The sequence below is a fragment of the Oryctolagus cuniculus genome, chromosome 2 (assembly GCF_964237555.1).
Source record: "Oryctolagus cuniculus chromosome 2, mOryCun1.1, whole genome shotgun sequence".
Classification (NCBI taxonomy): domain Eukaryota; kingdom Metazoa; phylum Chordata; class Mammalia; order Lagomorpha; family Leporidae; genus Oryctolagus; species Oryctolagus cuniculus.
This window is the reverse complement of record NC_091433.1, coordinates 158,756,561-158,782,826: the sequence shown is the minus strand read 5'-3', so window position 1 is coordinate 158,782,826 and position 26,266 is coordinate 158,756,561. Positions and strand designations below refer to the sequence as shown.

General features: G+C 45.7%; 1 protein-coding gene across 1 annotated transcript in view; it reads right to left on the bottom strand.

Moving 5' to 3' along the window:
• The window catches only part of LRPPRC (leucine rich pentatricopeptide repeat containing), a 110,183-nt gene extending 106,036 nt beyond the window's left edge, over positions 1–4,147 (bottom strand). Inside the window, exon 1 of the mRNA XM_008254465.4 lies at positions 3,931–4,147. Within this exon, the coding sequence (XP_008252687.2) occupies positions 3,931–4,079 (149 nt within the window). The 5' untranslated portion in view covers positions 4,080–4,147. The remainder of the gene's footprint in view (positions 1–3,930) is intronic.
• Between the last annotated feature and the right edge of the window lie 22,119 nt (positions 4,148–26,266).

The window sequence follows — 26,266 nt, the reverse complement described above, 5'->3', positions numbered from 1 at the left end:
TGCTCCTCTTGCAATCCAGCTTTCTGCCATGGCCTGAGAAAGCAGTAGAAGATGGCCCAAATCCTTGGGACCCTGCATACACGTGGGAGATCTGGAAGAAGCTCCTGGCTCAGCTCCAGCCATTAGGGCCATTTGGGGAGTGAAGCAGCAGATGGAAGACCTTTCTGTCTCTCCCTCTCTTTGTCTATAACTCACACCTCTCAAATAAATAAAACAAATCTTTAAAAAAGAGAGAGAGAGATATAATTTAGAAAGCTATTGCAGTAGTTCAGGTGACAGAATAATTGAAGTTTAGACCAGAGAAGGCAGTGAAGAAAGACAAACTACCTTTATGGGGGTGTGGGGGGAGACAAGGCCCTCACCTAATTTAATCACAAGTTCTAGGCAACAGGAGCCATTAATATTCGTTATTTCTAGTGTGTATATACTGAAGAAAATGTCAACTAAGCCTAGAGGGGCTGACTTAGCACTCTGTTTACTTCCTACCCACTCTGGTGTTTTTATAAACACTTGATATGGGGCCAGTGCTGTGGCGCAGCGGGTTAACTCCCTGGCCTGAATTGCCGGCACGCCATATGGGCTGCGGTTCAAGACCCGGCTGCTCCACTTCCTATCTGCTCTCTGCTGTGGCCTGGGAAAGCAGTGGAGGATGGCCCAAGTCCTTGGGACCCTGTACTCGCGTGGGGGACCTGGAAGAAGCTCCAGGGTCCTGGCTTCAGATTGGCGCAGCTCTGGTCATGCGGCCAATTGGGGAGTGAACCATCGGATGGAAGACCTCTCTCTCTCTGCCTCTCCTCTCTCTGCGTGTAACTCTGACTTTCAAATAAATGAATATATCTTTAAAAAAAAAATAAACATTTGATTAGTGTACTCTATGCTATGGTTTTAGTGCCAGTTCCTACCAAAACTCACACTGAAATTCAAATGCCATTGGGGCAAGTGTCATGGTACCAACAGGTTAAGCCACCATTTGGGACACCTGCATCCCCTAAGTTGAAAGAGTTATGGATAGAAGCAGAGCCAGAGAGAGGTCTTCCATTCTGTTGGTGCACTCCCCCAAACCACCGCAACAGCCAGAGCTGAGCTGAGCAGGAGCTTCTTCCGGGCCTCCCAGGCGGGTGCAGGGGCCCAAGAGTTGCGCCATCTTCTGCTGCTTTCCCAGGCCATAGCAGAGAGCTGGATCAGAAGTGGAGCAGCCAAGACTCAAACTGGCGCCCATATGGGATGCTGGCACTGCAGGCTGAGGCCTTAACCTGCTGTGCCACAGTGCTGGCCCTGAGAAGTACAGATTTAATGAAATTTGCATAAATAATAGAATAGTTAGGGAGTAGACATTTGGGATCAGTATTAGTATTGCAGATTAGAGGAGAGTGTACAGAATTGAAGATACTTTCTTTTTTTCTTGAGAGACCAAGACACTGATGCAGGTGTTAGAATTAGGAGGAGGCCGGCGCCATGGCTCACTTAGCTAATCCTCTCTCTGGCTCTACTTCTATCCATAACTCTTTCAAAGAAATAAAATAATTGTTAAAAAAATTCTGTACTTCTAAAAATCTTCAATGTCTTCCAACCATCCAATGACCAACCATGGCAGCTTCAAGGAATCAAGTGGCCTTTGCAGTATCAACTTCCACCACTGCCACATAGCCTGGAAGGCTGGCCTCCCCGTCTCTTAGTGGACTTCTGTATCCTTGAAACATTCTGAATATCTGTTACCATGTGTTCTCTGAAATTCAAGTGACTCTCTACCACAAGTCCAACGTGACTGCTCCTCTCTCAAATGTCACTGTACAGCAGGTATGCAGGTGCCTGACAGTCTTCTTGTGACTGATATGCTTATACATATGGGGAGCAGAAGCGTAATCAGATGGATTCCTGATAGCTGTTGAGAAGATTTTTTTAAAATGAGAGGTGAACACTGGAAAGTCTTTTCTTCCTGGAACCAATGACAGACACAATGCTTAATTATAAATTAGAAAACAAGATGGTCGGGGCTGGTGCTGTGGCGCAGCGGGTTAACACCCTGGCCTGAAGCGCCGGCATCCCATATGGGCGCCAGTTCTAGTCCTGGCTTCCCTTCCGGCTTTCTGCTTTGGCCTGGGAAGGAAGTGGAAGATGGCCTAAGTCCTTGGGCCCCCACACCCACATGGGAGACCCAGAAGAGGCTCCTGGCTTCGGATTGGCGCAGCTCTGACTGTTGCGGCCTTTTGGGGAGGGAACCATCAGATGGAAGACTTCTCTCTCTCTACCTCTCTCAGTAACTCTTTCAAATAAATAAATCTTAAAAAAATAAAATAAAACAACATGGTCAAGTTACCAGGGAAACTAGAGAATGCTGATGGGGTTGAAGGAAGAGGGGATTCATTCCAGATTAAAGAGATCAAACAGTATTTAATCACACTTCGTTGTTTGCTATGATCTAAACATAAGTTATGAACCCAAGTTCCACTCTCATTGTAGCTTACTATCTACTAAGGAAGCAAATAGAACAAACAAGTAATAATATCAGACAAGTGAGATGTGCCATGGGTAAAACTAAAATGGTGGGGATGGGGGAGAGGGGAGGTGTTGTGGTGCCACAGGTTAAGCTGCAGCATGCTGTGCCAGCATCCCATGTGGGCACTGGCTGGTTCAAGTCCTGGCTGCTCCACTTCAATCCAGCTCCCTGTTAACGTGCCTGGAAAGCAGCAGAAGTTGGGTCATGTGCTTGAGCACCTGCCACCCACATGGGAGACCCAAATGAAGTTCCTGGCTCTGACCCGGCCCAGCCCCAGCCATTGTAGCCATCTGGGAGAGTGAACCAGTGGTTGGAATATCTCTGTGTCTCTCTGAAACTCTGATTTCTGAATAAATAAATAAATCTTTAAAAAAAAAAAAAAAAAACACCTCTCGAAAGACAATGATGTAGTTCTCTGAAAGTGGAGGCATGATTTCTGAAGGTTAACTGTTCAGGCCCAAAAAGGAAACACAGACAGGCTCCAAGTTACATGTAGGCCACATCCCAAAGATTTATAGTGAAGATGTTAGAAATTATAAAACATTTCCTCCATTGCAGAAATCCAATTTCCAGGCTGGTCCGCGGAGATCCATATAACCATAGCCGTTACCATTATAGTAACTGATACAGTACTTACCATGTATCAGGTCTCCCTTTAAGTGCTTTACGACCTTGAGCAATACTCCTCATTACACTATGATCACTCCCACTGTACAGCTAAGCAAACTGAGGATGGAGGTTAAATGACCCGTTCAGCGGCATGGGGCAATAACTTAACGGTCTGTACAATGCAGACCAGGCATACTCCAGGTCCTTTGCTTTCAGTTCTTATGTTAGCTCCTGAATGACCTCTATTTATAAGCACCAGTCTTTCAAAACCCGTTTTTCTCCAATGCCAAAACCTCAGCACCTACTTTCTTTTCTCTGGTGGTTAGAATATTACTCAAATTAATATCTCACTTCCAACAGCACTCACCCCAAACTCCCAACACACCTCGTACCCTCCAAAACACTAAAGCTCTTCACATCTAAATATGGATGGCTACTGATCACCAGGAGTGATCCCACGTGGGACAACACACAGCTGGCCGAGTTTAACGAGAGGATATCACTCGGCTCCCGTAGCAGCCTTCAAAGCCCTCCTCAGCTTCTCTGACCGTGGGTCGCTCAACTGCAGAAAAGCCAGTTAGAGGTGGCGAAGGCAGGAATCAGGCCGGAAGCAAGCCATGCCGGCGGCCATGACCTTCTGCAGGCGCTCAGTACTGTCGCCTGAAAACCCTGCACGAAAACCACGATCGGGAGCCCCGGGACGCTTGGTCCGGGGGCGGCGAGGAGCGTGGAGTTAACACAGGTGAGACCTGGCCCCCGACAGCCCCGACCACCCCGGGGGGACCCCAACACTACAGCCTGGCCAGAAGGGCCGACGCACTCACCCTGCGATCGGCCCAGAGCGAGCGGCGGGCAGACAGGGGACGGCGTGCGGCAGGCCAGAGCAGCCCGCTAGCAGACGCAGGGAGAGCGGGAGGCGGGCGGCCCTGCCGGCGCGGAGAAGCCAGCGAGCGGGTCTCAGCAGGGCTGCCATGGCTTGGCTGTCCCCACGGCGGGATGCACGTTCCTCAGAAGGACAGGAGGAGCACGTGACGGCGGGGTCGACCGGCGCGGGACGAACCAAAGAGCCGGCGCGCCAGGCGTAGGGGGAGGCCGTGGTTGTTTGGGATTGCAAAACGGGAAAACCTATTTGTGTGAAGAAATAGTTGGCCCTATTCGGCATGGAGGTGAAAAATATTGTTTCATTTGTGGCGGAAGGGGACTCTTTTTTTCCCCCTAGTCCCCCGCTCTCAGCATGGTCTGGAACTCCACCCCTGCACTTTTCAGTTGGTAGAGTCTCAAGAGGTCGACTCCTCCCAGGTGAGCGCAGAGGCTTGCGGGGGGCCAACTAGCAACAACGCCTGGGACGCTGGGAAAGAGCCGACCGTAAAGATCCCGAAGTGTGGGACAATTTCTCTGTCGAGCGCGGCTGTCGCTGGATGACGTTCAACTGTGCCGGCTCGGCGCCGCCGCCGTCGCGCTCCCTCAGAGGAACGAGCCCCCGCCGTCAGTCGTGCGGGCCGGGGAGAACGTTGAGACCCTCTGCCCCATGCTCTGCCCCCCACCCCCAGGTTAAATACGCTGAGACTCGTACTACTGGGGCCTGGAGCCCGTGTTCCGGAATACGCGGTGCTTCGCTTTAGGAAAGGGATGCTCACAAAGGTCGTAGAGTTTAAAGCTGGCAACTCCCGCCCTTCCCCCACCGCCCCTTCAGTAAGTGCACCTGTCGTGATGAAGCGTCTGCACTGGGGTCTCCAGAGAGACAAACTGGCACAGAACGGGGCGTGGCCTCGCCCCGGCTTCCAAGCCTGCAGGCAGACTCGGGGGGCGTGCCGTGCACGTGGGGAGCGGGCCCACACCCTCGGGTCGGCCCCCTGGAAGCCTCGCGTGGCAGGTGATCCCGGTGGACGACGAGAACCGGCACTGTGACCCCTCACGGTCGCCGAAGCACCTCCCCCGTGCCAGGCACACAATAGGTTGTGTTAAGTGTATGCTGAGTTAATGCGTATGTTGACCTATGAGCTAGCTCACCTCTGAGGAATGAGGGGGCTGAGGGTAAGTGACAGTCTGGGTCGTGCTTCTAGGCCTTGGGAATATAATTTATTATTCATTCATCCCTTCTTTCCTGGCAGTCAGTGCCAGGCGCTACTGCAGAGTCTAGGGGTACAGCAGCGAACGACTGGAGTTTAGTTAGGGCAGGTAAGTAGGGGTAACCGGCTGGAGAGAGGCCTGGGCTGCGGCAGAGTGGCAGTTAGTTGCTGTTTTAGGTAGGATGGCCAGAGAAGAAAAACAGTCTCTTCAAAGAGTCACCATTTGGGGGCGGACATTCTGCACAGCTGGTTTCAGAGGGCTTGGCTTTGAGTTGGGTTCTGATTCAGATTCCAGCTTCCTACTAGTGTGCACCCCGGGAAGCAGCCATGGTGGCCCAAGGCTGGGGTCCCTGCTACCCACGTGGGAGATCATCCAGATTGAGTTCTGAGCTCCTGACTGGCCTGACCCAGCACTTGCCCCTACCGTCGTAGGCATTTGGGAAGTGAACCTCTCTCTTCCTCCACCACCCCCTCCCCCTCTTTTGAATAAAATTTAAAAATAATTTTTTTTGACAGGCAGAGTTAGACAGTGAGAGAGAGAGAGAGAGACAGAGGGAAAGGTCTTCCTTCTGTTGGTTCACCCCCTAAATGGCCACTACGGCCGGCACACTACGGCCGGTGTGCTGTGCGATCCGAAGCCAGGAGTCAGGTGCTTCCTCTGGGCCACAGCAGAGAGCTGGAGTGGAAGAGGAGCAACCAGGACTAGAACCCAGGGTGCCGGCGCCTCAGGCTGAAGATTAGCCTAGTGAGCCGCGGTGCCAGCCAAAATTAAAAAATTTTTAAAATACCAAACCCTGAGGCAAATTCCAAACCCTGAGGCAAGTAACAAAACCCTGAGGCAAAAACAGATGTATCCCACTCAAGGCACAGTGAGGAGGGAGGCGGGGTCAGAGAGCAGTTTGGAATCCAGACCATGCAGGGTGTCAGAGGAAGCCTTGGAGAATTTGACTTTTATTTAGAATGAGATAGGAAACCATTGGGAAGTTGGGTATGTTGCTGTGGTATGAATCCCATTGTATTTTTTTAAATTTTATTTGTTATTTGAGAGGCAGAGTTACAGTGATAGGGAGAGACAGACTGAAAGGTCTTCCATCCACTGGTTCACTCCCCAAATGGCCACAATGGCCGGAGCTGCACAGATCCGAAGCCAGGAGCCAGGAACTTCCTCTGGGTCTCCCCTGCAGGTGCAGGGGCCCAAGGACTTGGGCCATCTTCTACTGCGTTCCCAGGCCATAGCAGAGAGCTGGATCGGAAGAGGAGCAGCCGGGATTAGAACCAGCAACCATATGAGATGCCAGCGCTGCAGGCAGAGGATTAATCTACTGCACCCCAGCGCTGGCGCCTCCAGCTGCATTTATTTTTTATTATTTTTATTTTTTGACAGGCAGAGTGGACAGTGAGAGAGAGAGACAGCGAGAAAGGTCTTCCTTTGCCATTGGTTCACCCTCCAATGGCCGTGGTGGCCGGCGCGCTGTGGCCGGCGCACCACGCTGATCCGATGGCAGGAGCCACCAGGTGCTTCTCCTGGTCTCCCATGGGGTGCAGGGCCCAAGCACTTGGGCCATCCTCACTGCACTCCCTGGCCACAGCAGAGAGCTGGCCTGGAAGAGGGGCAACCGGGACTAGAACCTGGTGTGCCGGCGCCGCAAGGCGGAGGATTAGCCTATTGAGCCACGGCGCCAGCCCAGTTGCATTTTTAAGGAGTCACTCTGGTTGCCATTTGGGCAGATTTTTAAGGAAAGAAGAGTAAATAAAAGGGGGAGTGGAAAAGAGGCTCATGCAGTAACTCAGACTGGAGATTGCAGCGACTTGCACGAGGAGGTGGCAGGTGAGACAGTGAGGAAGAGTCAGGTTCTCACTCACATATGGAGACCCATGTGGGTAGCAGGGGGCAAACACTTTGGTCATCTGCTGCTTTCCCAGGCACATTAGGAGAGCTGGATTGGAAGTGGAGCGGCTGGGACCTGAACAGTCTAGTGTTGCAGGTGGTGGCTTAGCCCACCGTGCCACAATGCTGACCTCATTGCTTGCTGTCTTTATAGCAACTCACTCTCTCTCAAGAATTAAGTCACTCTACAAGACTAGCAATCATCTCTTTGAGGGTGATGCACTATGCCCCTCCTCTCATAGCTTCCACTACCTCTCAACATCACCACACTATGGACCAAGCGTTGAGTTCCTGAACCTTTGGGGGACTCGCTCAAACCATAGCATGTCTTAGATGACTAACTCAGGCATTCAGTTAAGTAATCAGCGTATGCAAAGTGCCTGGCAGAATCCATTTCATGGCAGAGGAGTTATGCGTACTACACTTAATGGGCTTAGTTTACAGGGAAGGATAAGGCATGCATATTGCACACAGATAACCATTACCTGAGGTCAATGTTGAGACCTACAAGAGGCAAACCAGATGACAGCTGGGTGGGACAGCAAAAGGAGTCCCATGGTAGGAATGGCATTTTAGCTTGGAGGCTGGGGAAGTCCTAGACTAGCATAGATGGTCAAGATGGAAGTTCCAGGCAGAAGGGACAGCAGGAGCAAGGATACACAATTCCCCTCCCTGCACTATACATTGCTCCTTAAACTGTGGATAGTGTGGTTTGGACACAGAAGTCCCAGAGCTTTTCAAGTAAAGGAGAAAATCACTAACCCAGTGGCTTGCAAACTTCTATGGCTGTAATAAGTAGTAAAAAATAGATTGTATACCTGACACCAATGCACGCATCTAAAAGGATACCTCACAAAATAATAACTGGCCTTACCCAATGTGTTGCCCTTGGATATTGTTCATCTATTTTCTTTTATTTGAATTTTTAAAAACGCTTATTTATTTGAAAGGCAGAGTTACAGAGGGAGAGGGAGAGACAGATCTTCCATCCGCTTGTTCACTCCCCCAAATGATTGCAACAGCCAGGACTAGGCCAGACTGTAGCCAGGAGCCTTGAATTCCTTCTGGGCCTCCCCTGTGGGTAACAAGGGTCCAATGACTTGGACCATCTTTTGTTGCCTTCACATGTGCATTAGCAGGGAGCTGGATGTGAAGTGGAGCAGCTGGGACTTGAACTAGCACCCACATAGGATGCTGGCATTGCAGGCAGCAGTTTAACCTGCTGTGCCACAATGCCGGCCCCGGCCCTGCCTTTTGTTAGTTTTTTTTTTTTTTTTAATTCATTTGAAAGGCAAAGTTAGAGAGAGGGGAAGAGAGGGGGGTGGATAGAGGGGAGGGAGAGGGAGGAGGGGGGGAGGGAGTGAGAGGAGAAGAGGAGGAGAGGGGAAGAGGGGGGAAAGGGAGAGAGGGAGGTGGGGAGAGATGGGGCTATGCCACACCACCAGCCCCTTGTTTGATTTTTTTTAATGATTTATTTATTTGAGAGGCAAACAGACAGCTCCCATCTTCTGATGTACTCCCCAAACAGCCACAATGGCCAGAGCAGAGCCATAGCCAAAGCTGGGAACCAGAACTCAATCCGAGTCTCCCTTGTGTGTGGCAGGGACCCAATTCCTTGAGCCATCACTGTTGCCTCCCAGGGCTCAGCCTAACAGGAAGTTGCAGTCAAGAGCCAAAGCCAGGTGTTTAACCCACATACTCTGACATGGGATACAGACATCTTTTTAAAGATTTTTTTAAAATTTATTTATTTGAGAGCTAGAGTTACAGAGAGAGAATCTTCCATCTGCTGGTTCACTCCCCAAATGGCCACAGTGGCCTGGAGCTGAGCCAATCCAAAGCCAGGAGCTTCTTCCCGGTCTCCCACTTGGGTACAAGGGCCCAAGTATTTGGGCCATCTTCTTCTGCTTTCTCAGAGCATAGCAGAGAGCTGGATCAGAAGAGGAGCAACCGGGAGTAGAACTGGCACCCATATGGGATGCCAGTGCTGCAGGCAGAGGATTAACCTGCGTCACAGTGCTGGCCCCAGGATGCAGTCATCTTCACCAACATCATAACCACTAGGTAAAGATCTGGCCCTCTTTCATTTTTTAAAGTGCTGATTGAACTTAATATGAGTAAACCAGCTAGGACTGGCATTGTGGTATAGCAGGTAAAGCCACCACCTGTGGTGCCAGCATCCCATATGGGTACCGGTTTGAGTCCTAGCTGCTTCAGTTCTGATGCAGCTGATATACCTGGGAAAGCAGTGGAAGATGTCCCAAGTACTTGGTCCCCTGCACCCACATGGGAAACCCAGAAAAAGCTCTTGGCTTCAGATCAGCCCAGCTCTGGCTGTTGCAACAGCCATTTGGGGATTCAACAGTGGATGGAAGATCTTTGTCTATCCCTCTCTGTAACTCTGCCTTTCAAATAAAAGAATACATCTTTTAAAAACCAGCTATAAGAAGACATTTGAGATACTTGATGAAATTTGATTGGTTTTAGACCATATTTTGACATCCCAAGTGGTATCTTATCCATTCCACCCTGACAATAATCTTGATAATTGTTGAATCTCTAAGATGAGTATATGGAAGTCATTTTACTATTTCTACTTTGTATTTAAAGATGTTCATGAAGAAAAAGAACATAGAGGGAGGGTGTTTTGTTCTGGTGGTTAAGATGCTAGTTGGGCTACCTGCATTCCATATCAGATTAACTAGGTTTGAGTTCTGACTCCAGGTTTCTGCTAATACAAGCCCAGAGTGGAAGTGGTGATAGCTCAAGTAATTGGGTTCCTCCCACTGATGTGAGATTCAGTTCCTGCCTCTTGGGTTCAGCCCCAGCTGAGGTGCATTTGGGGACTGAAGCAGCAGAAGGGAGATCTCTTTCTCTCAGATAGATAAATATTCAAAAAAGAAAAAGGTTTAAAATCTGATTGCATTTTGATTTTACTGCTCTTTAACAGCTTAGAGTTTGAAAAACACTGCATTTCAGCATGTCAATATAAATATAGACAAGATACCAGGTAGACTGATTTATTGGACGTATCTCAGGACTGGATACAGGAACATATTGTTGATTGCCTTCTTCCCCAAATACTTGCTCAAACATCAACATTTGCTGTGTTGCTAAACCATTTTACATAACATATTATGTATATGAGATTGTAACCATTACATTCTAAGGCAAAGATTTTCATTTAAGAGCAAAGTTAAAAAAAAAGAGGGGTGGGTATTTAAAATCCCAGTTGGGATACCCATGTCCCACATCCATGTACCTGAGGTCAAAACCTGACTCCAGTTTCTAGCCGTAAATTCCTGCTAATTCACACCCTGGAAAGCAGTAGGTGATGACTTAATAGCATTCCCAGCTCTTGGCTTCAGTGTGATGCAGCCCTGGCAGTTGTAGGCATTTGGGGAGTAAATCCAAGGAAGGAAGCCCTCTGTCTATGTCTTCTCTTTGTGTTGCTCTGCCTCTCAAATAAGTAAAGCTTTAAAATTAGAAAATAAAAAGAAATGTTTCATCTTAAATTCTGAGCTAAAATTTTGGTTAACACCCTACATCTGAAATTTATTAATCAATGAGTATTGGTCTTGTGTTTCATTGGTCAATGAACTTTTTATTTTTTGTCTCATAACAATTTATGATATATCACCAAGAATCAGAAAATGGAACTGACCATTCAAAACTGCTTATTGCCTTTTTGGAGTCTTCTCCGATTTTCACACACATTCAAAATAGTATAAGCAGAGGACCAAATGATTGCCTTGAATTTAAAAGCTTGTTTTGCTTAAAAGCTTTAACATGTTTTAAGCAGCAGATTTAATGCTTAACAGTGATTGTGTTTACTCTTAAGGCAACTTGTCTGATGAATCAAGAGCTTCTCCCATCTGTAACTTCGTTTTTCATATCCAAATGTATTCATGTATGTAATTCCCAATTATTCAAAAAACATTGTGCTCAGACGCTTGTTTGCATACAGCCCCGAGATCCTCATTACCCGATTTGTCATCATACCCTTCAGCAACACTTCTGTCAAACAGTGATTCTTTCATAAGCACATGAACCAGGAAGACAGATGCTGGATCATTTACCATAAGAAAGTAACCAACTCTGGCAAGAAAGACTTGTTATTTTCCCCATGTTACCATGTGTGAAGGCTGCAAAGTTTGTGTGTTTCCCACAGGGCAGATAGTGTCTGGATAAATCAATATGTTGTAGTGGTCAAACCTAATGGGCATTGGGATGTACTATACAACTGGGTCCCTTTAAGACAGAAAATGGTTATAATCCCTGTAATAGCTGAGCATACACTAGGAAGTCTTTATTGAAAAGTCCTTGTTAATTCCTAAAATGTCACATGAGCATGTAACATTTTCTGTCTAATTTTTTTGGTATATTTTGTTTTTAACGATCTAGGAGATATGCATTTTTCTGAGCAATATATAATATGGAATTTGTTTTAGTTTGTGTCTCTTTAAGGACTGAAAAATAACTTACTTTGGATACTTTATGCAAATTGCCTTCTGATAATTTCAGATTAATTGGGAGAGGGAAGACAAATAGATTATACTTGGACTTAATATGTGGATTTCCCAGTGCATTAAGTTGCAAGACACTGGTATGGCTTTTGTTCTTAGCTGTTCATCTTGCTTTCTTTTCTACCTTTCCTTCTAATATACCCTAACCTCTGAACTTAGAGATAGGCACAAGGCCAGGACTGACTAATAAATCACCCTGGATGATTGTGCAACAATCCCAAATATGAGATCCAGTCTAGCCTAATAAAGCTTTCCCCTAAAGGAACCAGTGGGGAAAGTGATTTGCATGGAGTGTGTGAAGCCCTGCCTGCAGGCAGCCTGTACTCTACCATGTGGAGAGAGCCCATTTGCAGTGGGAGATAACCTGGTCAGCATACAGGAGGTACAGATGAGAGAGAATGTTCTGATGATCTCTGATTTCCTGGGTTCAGTAGGACTTAAGTTCTATTCTTGAGATCCTAGTAAAATGAGTTACTAGATTCCTGTTGATTCACTCAACCACCTTGAGTACTATTTTCTGTTATCTACACCTGAAAGAGTCCTGACTAATACAGAAATTGGTATGAATCAGTATAGACTGATACGATGTCCTTTCAGTGGCTAGAGTTGTAGGGGATTCCTTGGGAAAAAAATGTCAGGATATTAGAGTTTGGTTTTAGCCTTTGTCAGAATTCTGAAAGAAAAGAACAAACTCTATTCCATGCAGAGTCATCTGAATGCAAAAAGAGAGGGGCATCCAGCTTTCTCAAGCTGTCATTGCCTCAGTTGCTCTTGATCTCAAGTCAGATGATGCAGGCCTTGGAGAGTTGTCAAAGCAGAAATCTCTGCCTTAGCTTGAAGTTGATGTGGGAAAAAAAAAAAAAAAAGAAATGGGTATTACGAAAGGAAATGACCAAGATCCAAGAGGAGTTATAAAAAATATAGGGAAGCTTTAAGGTTCAGGTTGCTCCCAAACCCTCCTTTTTCTGCACCCCTTACTTGATAAAAACAATAATTCCCTTCCCTGTAAAGCACCATCCTCTAGTGTTCACCTTGTCTTACATGGCCAGTTCATAAGTGCGGTTCCCAGGGAAACAGATTCTGAGACTCCAATTTGAGCATATTACTGGAGAGTGGTATATAGACTATCTCTGAGGAGTTAGGGCAGCAGGAGGGAGACTGGGAGACATCCAATTATGAGGCAGTTGCAAACAGGGTCTCATATCTTACAAGGAGCGCCTCATCTGAGAAGACCTTCAAAGATTCCCTGCCTTCAGCTAAGGCAACAGGGCCTTTACACCCTCTCGTTGACCAGTCATTAGCTATAGACTGTTCTCAGGGAAGAAGATGGAGAAGGAAACTCCCAAAGAACTCAGCCTATGGCCATCAGCTACCAACACTGTCAGCAGGTGAAGAAACGAACAACTCAGTCCCCAAGGAGGAAATCTTCTGCGTGATAAACCCTCTCACCACTACCCCCGTCTAGGATTGTGTCACTTCACTCAGAAGGAAGGTTATGTCGAAGTTGTTACGCTGAAATCAAGAGGTAGAAATTACAAGGACAGATTCAAGCACTATGACTTGACAAGATTTTGGTACTGGCTGGTTACTAACTAATATAAACTTTAGAAATCATGTAGTTGGTTGTCTAGAGTTCTAATGGCAATGTAGTATTAGAGAAATTGTGACCCTGATAAATAGGAACTTATAATTGCCCAATGCCTAAGGTAATCTCCAGGTCCTCTGAATACATCAATACGAATTCTCTCCAATGTTGGTCTCAAATATGGTCATGGAGAGTAATGGAAAAGAAAATTGCCCATCAGGTAGAATTGTTACATACTCATTGCAGGCTAAGAAAGTCACCTCCCTGCCTGAGAACTGAGTCTTTCTAATCCCTACTCAATAGGAAATGGTGTGTGCTCTGAGACCACTGTGGGTTATTTTTCCCCCTTCCCACTCATAAATGTGAATTTATATATTGTGATTATCTGCTTTCCTTTCCATCACTGTGTGTTGGATATGTTGGTGGAGGTAAATTTGTAAGTTAGCTATGTCTTATTAGATCTTGAAGAGCCACACCTAGGCCTGAATGGGGGAAAGACAAGTCTTCTGGAAATGACGTGCAAAGCAGGACGTAGAGACCCTGTATATCTCTGGGTTGCCTCCACTGGAGAACGAATGGTGTGCTTCAGCTCATGTGGTTCAGTTGAATTATGTCAGAATAAAGCACTTTTTGAATTATATGGAAAGAAAGATACATGTTGATTGCTGCATATTAAAAGTCAAGGAGTAGACCATGTCAGCATTTTGTTCTGCAGTGATCGCCCTGCAAGCACACTGCTTCTGATGTCCATGATCGCCTCCACCCTGACTTGTGCTCCTGGGGCCCAGCACATGACGCAGGCCTAGCCTATAAGAGAATCCCATCTTTTTGGCATGAGTAATTATTTGGGGGTGGGGGGGGGAGACCCAAACTAAACCAATCAAAATAATTCATTGGATTTTACTAACTGTAGCTAGTAAGGATATCTGAGTACAACTTGAGTCATAAACCATGAAAACACGAACCAGTAATGGCTGGTGGTCACTCTCCTTATCTCCCAACCCCAGGAAGACTCTATGTAGGAGGATAATGAGGACACCATGAACAGAAGCAGAGCTGAGGAATGCAGGGAAGCCTGATGCCTTCCCTGGGGTCTCTGTATCCAGTTATACTTGAAGTCACATTTACCACTGGACTTCCCAGTGATGTGAGCCAAGGAATCACCCATGCACTTAGCTAGTTTGAGTGTGGGTTTTTTGCTTGTACTAGAATAAGGCCTGACTCAAGACATGCTGAATTTTGCACAGGACCATCATTCTTCCTGGCTTTAGATTTAATTCTTTAAGATTTATTTATTTTACTTGAAAGAGTTACACAGAGAGAGAAGAAGCAGAGAGAGAGTGAGAGTGGGGGGTGGGGGTCTTCTGTCCACCAGTTCACTCCCTAGATGGCCACAACAGCTGGAGTGCTCCTGAAGCCAGGAGCCAGGAACTTCCTCCGGGTCTTCCCACATGGGTGCAGGGGCCCAAGGACTTCAGCCATCTTCCACTGTTTTCCCAGGCCACAGCAGAGAGCTGGATTGGAAGTGGAGCAGCTGGGACTTGAACTGGTGCCCATATGGGATGCCAGCACTGCAGGTGGTAGCCCCAAGGTTCAATTCTTTTTTTTTTTTTTTTTTTTTGACAGGCAGAGTGGACAGTGAGAGAGAGAGAGACAGAGAGAAAGGTCTTCCTTTTGCCATTGGTTCACCCTCCAATGGCCGCTGCAGCAGGCGCACTGCGGCCGGCGCATCGCACTGATCCGATGGCAGGAACCAGGTGCTTTTCCTGGTCTCCCTTGGGGTGCAGGGCCCAAGCACTTGGGCCATCCTCCACTGCACTCCCTGGCCACAGCAGAGAGCTGGCCTGGAAGAGGGGCAACCGGGACAGAATCCGGCGCCCCGACCGGGACTAGAACCTGGTGTGCTGGCGCCGCAAGGCGGAGGATTAGCCTAGTGAGCCGTGGCGCCAGCATGTTTCCTCTAACCATGAGTAAGTTTTCAATATTATTAATATTTTAATTTTAAATTAATTTCTCTTTTTCTATAATTTTTGATAATTTGCTCACTATAACTATTACATTTAAGAAAGTCTGAAATTAGTGAAAAATTTATAACAAAATGATACTTCAAAGTTTCAGCAAAGGGAACAATTCAATGATAAGTTTACTTTAAAAAAATCATATACTCTAAATTGAAACTAATATATCAAAAATATTCCATAGCAAAACAGTGCCAGGGTTTCAGGAGGAGATACCTAGAAAAAAGTGGCCAAGTGACAAAAATGGCCTTGAAATGAGACTTTCAACCAGAAAGCTCTCACATTCTACACTACCCGCTACTCTGTCTCCCTAATATAATTAGATGCTCTCAAGGGCTTAGTTTCTCTAACCTCTACAAACCCAAGGCATATGTATTTTATATAAACTCCCAGGTGATTCTGTTGCACAAGAAATTACAAATTGATTGGGCATATTAGATAAATTCACTCATAAAATTCTACCAAGTGAAGCCTATTAACCACATTTTACAAATGAGTAAACCAAGGCACAGAACGAATAAGTTGCTGGAGATCACTCAGCTCAGTGGTTAAGCCGTATTTGAATGACCTCACTGGGGTTCCTGTATCCAGTTGTGCTTGAAACGTGGACTTCCCAGTTCCACGAGCCAGGAAGTCACCTTTCCACTTAAGCTCGTTTGAGAGGGGCAGACAGGTTCCAAAGCCAGTATGTTTAACCACTGCCATCAACTATTTGAAAATAATGGCTTGAATGTGAAGGTACAACTGTAATGGTGGCAATTGCAAGCAGGCCAGGAAAAGACACATTCCAGTTCATTTGGGGTCTTTTGCTATTCTTCCTCCCAGGAATTCTTCCACCTCAGCCAACACCAATTTCTCTCATTTTCAGATTTCTTATATTCAAAATCAGTATTTCACAATTTAGCATTTAATCAATTTGTCTTTCATTTGGTTAGTCTTGCTTTCTCTATTGTATCAGAACTTACTAAGAACTCGGGCCAGTGCTACCTCTCCCCTTGTCTGTAGCACCTGCTATAGTGCACTGTTATTGACCAGATTGGGAAATGCTAAATTGGCTGTTACTTGTGAATTTCAGATTCATTTAGAATTGAAATATTGATATTTACATTACATTTGATCATTTCCTACTCTTTTGAAATTCTAGATGTTTAACCAGATACTTCTTTCCTTCAGCCCCATCAGATATCCTTTTGTTGATCTGCGTTACTCAAAATCCATTTATTTTTGCTTAATCAAATCGATGTAGGAGCATTCTCTTCCTGCAGTTCTTGAAAGATTTTCCTTTTGAGAAAGCTTCCAGCCAGCTCTTTCCTGCTTGACTTTTGTTTGCTTCCTAGACAAGCCCATGCTGGGACAAAATTACTTTACCCACATGCCAGTGACTGAAAAGACATTCTAATTATCTGTCAATGGTAAATCATAAAACTTGTTTGGAAACCCATCTGTTGGGCTTGTGAATGTTCAGGGGAAAGGGTGGTTTACCAAGTATGTTGAAGTACGCCTCCTATTTGGAAATGCTGTAGGCTTGATTACATTGAATTATAAATTGAATCCTCTGGGAGGTTTTCTGTGATTGTTTTATTCAGCTTTACTGACTATGCTGCCCATAGCAACTCTGGCAATGATTCCCCTAGCGGCACGAAGGAGCTACCCAGCCTTGCTGCAGAAATTCATGTGGCTGTATTTGCCTACAGAGTTTGGAAAGATCTAAAGTCTTTGGAGACTGGAAATGTGTTTTTTCCTTGTCTTAACTGGCAGTATGAGCCTCTGGCATTTCAAAGTGCAAGTCATTAGCGTCCACCAGGGTGATGTTAATCTGTCTGTATTTCAGTCTCAGGACATTTTCCAGTTGCTTCTGCCACAACAATCTCTGCCATGCCAGTGCCTCCGAGGCCCCCTGTGAATTCAGGAAGCTCTGCAGAAACTGGTCACTGACCCTGCTTTTTCTTTCATCTTTCAAAGGCATTCTTAAAGAAGCCTCCTGGTTTAGAAGGTGGGGTTTTCTTTGGCATTTTCAAATTTGAACTCAGAGAAATCTGTTGTTGGCGGCTGTTGAATTCTCAGTAGAAAGGGGACCCTCTTTTATTTTGAATTTAGCCTGGGGAATTTAAGCTGGTGTTGATCACATCCAGGAGAAATAAAATACTAGGGAGATGTGAGATTGTCAGAAAGCAAACAAAATAAGGCTTTTGAATGGTTGGAAGGGGCTCGGGAAAGAGAAACCAGGTGACACTTGGAATGGGTGGAACTGTCACGACACGGTGTCCTCTGGCCTCCTGAGCTGACTCTCCCACTATCTGAGGGACCAGACTGGGTCGGGGGGAGGGCGATCTTCTTTCATCAGATCTTTCCAGACTCCCCAGTATGTTAATATGACAAGAAGCCAAACCGAACTGAAGAGCTCGTTAGTGATGGTTAAGAGCCTGGCCTTTTATTTAATCATCAGAAAAACCAAGGCTCATAGATGCTGGTAAAATGCCAGATTAATTATTCAGAAACAAATGCCTGAGATTGGACCAAGTATTGTCTCATTAGCATGCAGTGTCCATGCTGAAGTCTGGTTAGAAAAGTCACTATAGAAGGGAATGGTGGAAAGGGAGCCAAAAAAAAAAAAATAAAACTACCTTTTTCTATATTGTGCTGTGAAATCTCACACTCATGGGATGTCCTTCCCAAAGCTGAGTACTCTCCAGTAATGTGCCTTTGTCCAGGCCCTGTGTTGGCATATGCAAGACATTTATTCTGTGCAACCCTTTGCATCCATAAACTTGGCCTTTGCATCCATAAACTTGGCCTTCTTTCCTCATATACTCCACCGTGTCTGAGGCCAGCTTTCCCGTTTACATTTAGATTTCACCTCCTCCTGCCACCTGCTCAAGGATTCATTTTGCTTCTGAAATCCTGTCTTCTGGGGCCTTTGCTGTGGCGTATCAGGTGGGAGACCCAGAAGAAGCTCCTGGCTCCCAGCTTCAGATTGGCTCAGCTCTGGCCATTGTGGCCATTTGGGGGAGTAAACCAGTGAATGGAAGACCTCTCTCTCTCTCTCTCTCTCTCTCTCTTTCTCTCTCTCTCTTTCATTCTCTGTCTCTCCTCTGTGTAACCCTGCCTTTCAAATAAATAAATACATCTTTAAAAAAAAAAGAAAAATCCTGTCTTATTTCTCCTACACTGGTAAATTTTCTGTCTCTGCTCACTGACCCTATCAGCAGGCATTCTTATACCTTCTCTATATCAAAAAATTAAACAAAATAAAACCTTTCTAATCTCTATTTCTCCTTCTAGCAACTCCTTCTTCGCTCCCTACCTTAGAGTGAAATTCCTTAGAGGAGTTTTCTATGCTGGTTTCTCCTCTACCTCATCCATTTCCATTCACTCATGAGCTGCTGCTGCTGCTTTTTTTTTTTTTTTTTTTTTTTTAAGATGTATTTATTTGAAAGGCAGAGGCAGAGAGAAAGAGAGAGAGGGAGGGAGGGAGGGAGGGAGGTCTTCCAACTGTTTGTTCACTCCCCAGTTGGCCATAATGGCCGGAGCTGCGCCCATCCGAAGCCAGGAGCCAGGAGCTTCTTCTGGGTTTCCCATGTGGGTGCAGGGGCCCAAGGACTTGGTCATCTTCTACTGATTTCCCAGGCCACAGCAGAGCGCTGGATCAGAAGCAGAGAAGCAGAGTGCTTGCTACACAAGCGCCGGCCACTCATGAACTTCTTTTTTATTTTTTGACAGGCAGAGTGGACAGTGAGAGAGAGAGACAGAGAGAAAGGTCTTCCTTTGCCGTTGGTTCACCCTCCAATGGCCACCGCGGCCAGCGCGCTGCAGCCGGCACACTGCGCTGATCCGATGGCAGGAGCCACGAGCCAGGTGCTTTTCCTGGTCTCCCATGGGGTGCAGGGCCCAAGCACCTGGGCCATCCTCCACTGCATTCCCTGGCCACAGCAGAGAGCTGGCCTGGAAGAGGGGCAACCGGGACAGAATCCGGCGCCCCAACCAGGACTAGAACCCGGTGTGCCGGCGCCGCTAGGCGGAGGATTAGCCTAGTGAGCCGCGGCGCCGGCCCACTCATGAACTTCTAAAATTCAGATATTTATCCCCACCATTCCACTTAATGATAACTTTGTGTAGTCGAATCTAGAAGATCTTCCTAAGTCTGTTTTACTGAAATTCTTACTTTTTTTACAGCTTCTAAACATTGCGGTGTCCCAGGCTTCAATGCTTAGGTTTCTTCTCTCTTTTCACTTCCTTCCTTACCAATCACCATTGGCCTATGACTTTATATAACATCTTCCTCTCCCTTCCCCTTTTAAAACTTTTTTAAAAAGATAATATTTATTTAAAAGGTACAGTTATAGAAAGAGTGATCTTCCATCTGCTGGTTCATTCCCCAAAAGGCCACAACAGCCAGAGCTAGGCTGATCCAAAGTCAGGACGTAGGAGCTTCTTCTGGATCTCCCATATGGGTCCAGGGGCCCAAGCACTTGGGACATCCTCTGCTGCCTTCCCAGGCATACCAGCAGGGAGCTAGATTGGAAGTAGAGCAGCTGGGACTTGAACCAGCATTCATATGGGATGCTGGTGCTGCAGACAGCCTCTCCACCTGCTATGCCACTGCGCTGGCCCCTTAATAGACATCCTAAGTCACATATGTGCAAAGCAGAACTCTTCATTCCCTGCTTTCTGACCCTATTTGTTTTTCACATACTCTTCCTTGTCTCATTCAAACCTCTTCCATTTTTTCAGTTGCTCCAAGCATAAGCCTAAAAGCATCTTTTTTCCTCCACTTTTGCACCCCCAACATATCCAATCCATGAGTCAGTCAACTCCCCTCAACTCTCTGAAGACATCTTTCACTTCAACCCACTTCTCCACCTACAGTATCACCTCCCAGCACTGTCAGCTCTCACCTGGACACTGGAATGACCCTCTAACTGCTTAGCTACAGTCATTCTAGTCTCTAGATGGTAACCAAAGTCATGTTTTAAAAACACAGATGGGGGCTGGTGCTGTGGCATATCAGGTAAAGCCACCACCTGGAATACTGGCATACCATATGAGTACTGGTTCGAGTCTTGACTGCTCCACTTCCAATCCAGTTCTCTGCTGTAGCCTGGGAAAGCAGTGGAATATGGCCCAAGTCCTTGGCCCTCTGCACCCACTTGGGAGACCCAAAGGAAGCTCCTGGATCCTGGCTTCAGATCGGTGCAGCTCTGGCCATTGCAGCCAATTGGGGAGTGAACCAGTGGATGGAAGACCTCTCTCTCTATCCCTCCCTCCCTGCATCCCTCCACCTCTCTGTAACTTCCTTCAAGTTAATAAGTAAACCTTTAAAAAATACTACAGGTAGAGGGGCTGGCATTGTGGCATAATGGGTTAAGCCACCACTTGCAATGCTTGCATCACATATGGGTACCGGTTCAAGTCCAGCTGCTCCACTCCAATCCAGTTCTCTAATGCACCTGGAAAAGCAGCAGCAGATGGCCCAAGTTCTTGGGCCCCTGCACCCATGTGGGAGACCCAGATGAAGCTCCTGGATTCAGCCTGGTCTAACCCTGGCCACTGAGGCCATCTGGGGAGTGAACCAGCAGATGGAAGATCTCTTTCTCTCTCTATCTCCCTCTCTCTCTCTGTAACTCTGCTTTTGAAATAGATAAAATAAATTTTTTAAAAAATTAAAACACAGATAAAATAATTTCATTTCTCTAGTCAAAATTCTTGCTCTTCCATCACAGAATCAAAAGTCCTTCCTTGGATATGAGAAATTATGCCTGATATGGCCTTTACTCATTTCTTTATCCTCACCAAGTTGCTAACTGTTGGTCCCTCTTTCCACTCACTTTTTCACTTTCTGTGTTGTTTCTAACACTAGAAGTTCTCTCAGTGCCCTAGTTCCAGTTTTCATTTCTAATAACAGCATACTTCTTTTTTTAATTTTTTTTTAATTTGAGAGGTAGAGTTACAGACAGAGAGACAGAGAGAAAGGTCTTCCTTCCGTTGGTTCACTCCCCAAATGGCCACTGCAGCCAGCACTACGCTGATCTGAATCCAGGAACCAGGTGCTTCTTCCTGGTCTCCCATGCAGGTGCAGGAGCCCAAGCACTTGGGCCATCCTCCACTGCCCTCCCAGGCCACAGCAGAGAGCTGGACTGGAAGAGGAGCAACCGGGACTAGAACCTGGTACCCACATGGGATGCTGGCACCGCAGGCGGAGGATTAACCTAGTGAGCCAAGGCGCTGGTCCCAACAGCATACTTCTTATTGAGCTCCAACTATATTCCAGGCAATACATTAGGCGCTTACTGAACAAACATACTTTTTAATCCTAACCATGACCCTTCCTCCTAGATATTACTATCTTTGCTTCACAGATTAGTAAGCTGAGGCTCAGAGAGGTTAGGTGATTTGTCCAAAGTAGTAGAGTGAAAGTGGCAGAAGTGGGATTCACCCCTAGATGTCTGATTTTTAAAGTGTGATCTTTTTCCACTGTTCTATGTTACTTCTGTGTGACCAGGGTACTCCCAGTGCTGACTTAATACTCATTTTCCTTTTCTCTTAGAGGATGGGGAAGAGGTTGGGCTGATGTCCTGGTTTGTGTTCACTATAAAGCTGAGCTAGGGGTAGACTCAGGATGCTCATGTCCCATGTAGAAGTGCCTGGGTTTGAGTTCCAGCTTCCTGCTATATGCACCCTGGCAGGCAGCAGGTGTTGGCTCAAGTACATGGGTCCCTATCACCCATGTGATGGACCCAGATTGAGTTGCAGGTTCCTGGTTTCTACCTGGCCCAGCTTTTGCTCTTGTGGGCATTTGGAGGAGCAAACCAACAGATGGAAGACTTGTATCTTTCTGCCTCTCTCTCCATGTCTGTTTGTCTGTCTCACTCTCTCTGCCTTTCAAATAAAATGAAAATATATTTTAATAATTTAAAAAGCTTCCCTATAAGCTTTGGAAATTGGCCATGTTTGTAAATTCCTTGGCTCTCCAGGAGAGTGTGGAGGAGAGTAGAATATCTTTGCACCTAAGTGATGGGGCCCACTGGACAGGGAGGAAGACAAGCCCCCGGGGAAGGGCTGCAGTGAAGGCTTCCTTTTGCCTCTGAGTGCTAATAGTTCTGGATTCAAAATCTTTTCTCTCTTTGACTGGACGCAGATCAAATAAAACAAAAAAACCTTACAGCATATAATTTGGCATTTTACTGGTATGGTAAGCTCACAAAAATTTTGTTCTCCCTGACAAGGCTCAGCTAATTCTATCAAAATAAATCTCTGAAAGAAAAGAAAGCATTCTCTTAAAGTCTATGAGAAGCCTTTTCAAGAACAAAAATAACACTTAAAACTGATATTCTGTGTATCTTCTTTTTCTTCTCTTTTTCAGAAGAAATTCTGCCCTTTCTTGACAATAGAAAATTTTTTAAAATGTCAATCTGGCATACCGTGAGGAGTGGAAATTTCCTCCAACGCTACACTTGGAGTTTCAAGGGGTTGTAGATACAGGTGGTGCAGGAGTCGGGTTTCCATGCCCACATATCCTCTCTACAGGTGCCCATGCCCTTGAATGGCTTCAGTGATGGACAACATTCATCAGAACTTGACTGAGAACAAAACCATCATGAGCATCAAGTATTTCAACACCTTCTCCAGCTGGTCTCCTTTATGTTTGCCCTCTCCACCTCTGTGGACATGTTTCTGTCCAAATTGTGTCTGATCAAGATCTTTTTTCATGCAGGTGGATCACACAGCAAGATTAAGTAAACAAGCTGAATTTTGCATGCATTTTAGTAAAGCCACTTTTACTATGTACTGGGTGGTATAAAGGCTACAGTGAGGAAGAAGAAGAGCAAAATTATTTTTATCAAGAGCCAATTGTATGCCAAATAATGTATACTGTTTAGGTAATTTTGTGATATGCAGGGTGAATGGTTAGAGAAGAAATAAGGCAATGAAAAGTAAGTCATTGGAAAGCTAGGAGGAGTTAGCATTGAAATCTAGAACTGTCTGATACCAAAACACTTGCTCTCCCATTGAACTACACTGGCACAAAATTCAAGTTGAGTTTCCATTTCAAATATACTCTAGCACAAGAAGGTACTTATTTGCCAGATGCCATTGATAAATTCTGGAGGAATTTGGAGACAAGGAAGAACTAAAGGTATTTGGATTGCCAAGGAAGGAGTCAGGAAGGAGGCACAGTAGGAACCAAAAAGGCCTCAAAAGTAGAGTGAGGCTTGAATAAGCAGGGAGAAGGAACTACAGACTGGGAACTAGAACGAGCTAAGAAGTAGAAGGAAATGACAGTGGCACGAGAGGGGTGAGGAAGCCATTTCCCTGGCTGCTACCAAGGGTGTGTGCTGAAAGCAGTAGGAGATAAGACTATGTAGGTACAAAAACCAGATTGTAAAGCACTTGTAAAGCCAGGCAGAGTTCCAAGAAGAGAGATAGGGGAAGGTGGTGCATTGAATGTGTCCCCACAAAATTAATATGTTGAAATTTAATCCCCTGTGTGATGACTTTTGGAAGTAGAGACTTTAAAAGATAACTAAGTCATGAGGATGAAGCCCAAAATAATATATTAGTGTCATCTGCAGCCTATAAGAAGGGCCTCACCAGAACCTGACCAGTCTTGAACTTCATTCTCAGAGTTCTAACCTCCAGAGCTATGAGGAATAAATGTATGGTGTTATAAGGCACTTTGTAACAGTATCCCAGTAAATAGAACATGTGCCTTCCAGAGGGGAATGCTTTATAATTAACTGAAACATGATAGAATTCTCTGTGTGTATGAATCCTCTACATACATTGAGATACATAAATCTTAATTTTGTTTTTTTCTACAATATAGTAAAAATTACAGGTTACTATTCAGATATAAAATAAAATACACACAGCTATGACCATGTTGATATAAATGCTTGATGGGATCTTTAAAAGAAACCACCATGTCTGCTTAAAGGACAGTGATGTGTCAGCACCATGGACAGCAACCCAGTGGTGTCTAGCTCAAGTTGGGTTGAATGTGGTAGGTCTGTTGCACCAAACCAATGAAATCCAATCTTTCTGTGAATTTCAATGGCTAATCTTTGAGCTTTCCTTTCTTTGGACTTCTACTTCTCTCCGAGGACCTGGTGCATGTGTATGCACACATACCCATGCACACACACACAAACACAATCAAAAGCATTCAGAAAATTGAAACTAATACCTTTTACAAGTATTTAGAGCTCTGGATGAAAAAAATGGAGATATTTACAGTGGCACTTTTGACCTGTGAACACAGCCTTCCTTGAATACCAAGTCATGGATCCAAGATGGACATGATATTGAGCATCCTAAGACCAGCTAATCCTCCCTGATCTGGGGCCCCCAGCTTACTTTCTGCTGAGGACCAGGTCAGAAAGAAAAACAGAGTATTTTGAGTTTTTGATCTTCTTACTATTTATTTCTTTTTTTAAGAAATTATTTATTTATATGAAAGAATAAAAACAGAGAGAAAAGGAGAGTCCAAGAGAGAGAGATAGGTCTTCCATCTGCTGGTTCACTCCCTGATTGATGGCAATGGCTGGAGCTGTGCCGATCTGGATCCAGGAACCAGGAGCTTCTTCCGGGTCTCCCACGTGGGTGCAGGAGTCCAAGGACTTTGGACATCTTCTACTGCTTTCCCAGGCCATAGCAGAGAGCTGGATTGGAAGTGGAGCAGCTGGGACTCGAACCAGCACCCATATGGGATGCCAGCACTGCAGGCAGCAGCTTTACCCACTATGCCACAGTGCTGGCGGCCCCACTATTATTTATTTCTTGATTCTTATTAGCAAAGCTTTATAAACAGGCTGAGGGAGCCAGGGTAGAAGAGTATTATTTACCAAAGGAGGTAAAAGAAAAGGATGGACAGAGGAGCATGAAGGGATTCATGATCTATAAAACAGCATCTGCTGCACTTCTGCTTAAGAGGGGGAGGGCCATGCTGTTACTGGAGACAGTAACACACTGTGATAGGACTAGTTTCTAACACTCAACCTTCAATGGAAAATGCAGGCTTATTGTTCTAAGTCTTTAGCATGGCATTCATGGGATATTTTTCTGTTTTCTAGGCTGATGTAATAGCAATTGGAAGGTTAGACTTCTCTCATCTTTGTAGAAGGACAGAGAAAAACAGACAGAACCTGACGGGATTGCCACCGGTTCCCCATCTCTCCTCCACCTTCCTTCAATGTCTTTGTGGCAGAGACTTGCAGTGTTAGCTTCCTCATTTAATCATCACTGTGGTTTTCGAGTCTCTTAAAATTAACTCTACCCTAATGCTTTCCTAAAATGCCACTTGACAACAGTGTACAGGTATTTTACATAACTACTGTATTTGGGAGTTGTCTTAAATACAATGTAGTGATCAAATCCAGATCATAATTATATCCCGTCAGTATTTCCATTATAAGCTCCTCTCAGAAGGGTTTGTTACTCATTTGTTTAATTTGTACCAGGCTTCAGGCTGACATGCAACTTCTTATTCCCACTGAGAATGTGGGAATTCTTTTTTTGTCTCAATATATTTTAATAAGGATAGGAATTCTGTATCTGGGATACCATGTTTCTTTGCCAGGGAGACCACAGCTACCCACAGTGGAACCTCAGATTGCATCTTTGACCATCTGGGGGCAACTCTGATGGTCAACGCTGTAGTACTGCTCAGGATACCCCTCGAATCATCCTATGGATTGGGTGTCATTCCTTAGCATGAAGTGCCCCAAGCAGGAACTTGAGCCACCATGAGTATTTCTCATCCAGAATCCTGTGGATAATGTGCTAAAGACAAGGTAACCTCCAGGCATTCTCTGGGCACAATGTGTGGCTTCTTCTCATTTGTTCCTTGCTGGGATGGCAGTGGATCCTTGGCTCTCTGATCCCCTGTCCAGGAATTGGATCTTTTACTTTCCTTCTTCTGGGTTTTTCTTGGCCTTTGGAGGCCCCAGTTTATTATCTCTTCACTCCTCCTAGTTCTGAGACTCTTGCCTCTGGCAGAGCCAGGGAAGAAGGAGGAACATGCTCGCTTCTCACAGGTCTGCTTTGGGGTAGAAGCTGTTCCCCACACCTGGTCTTC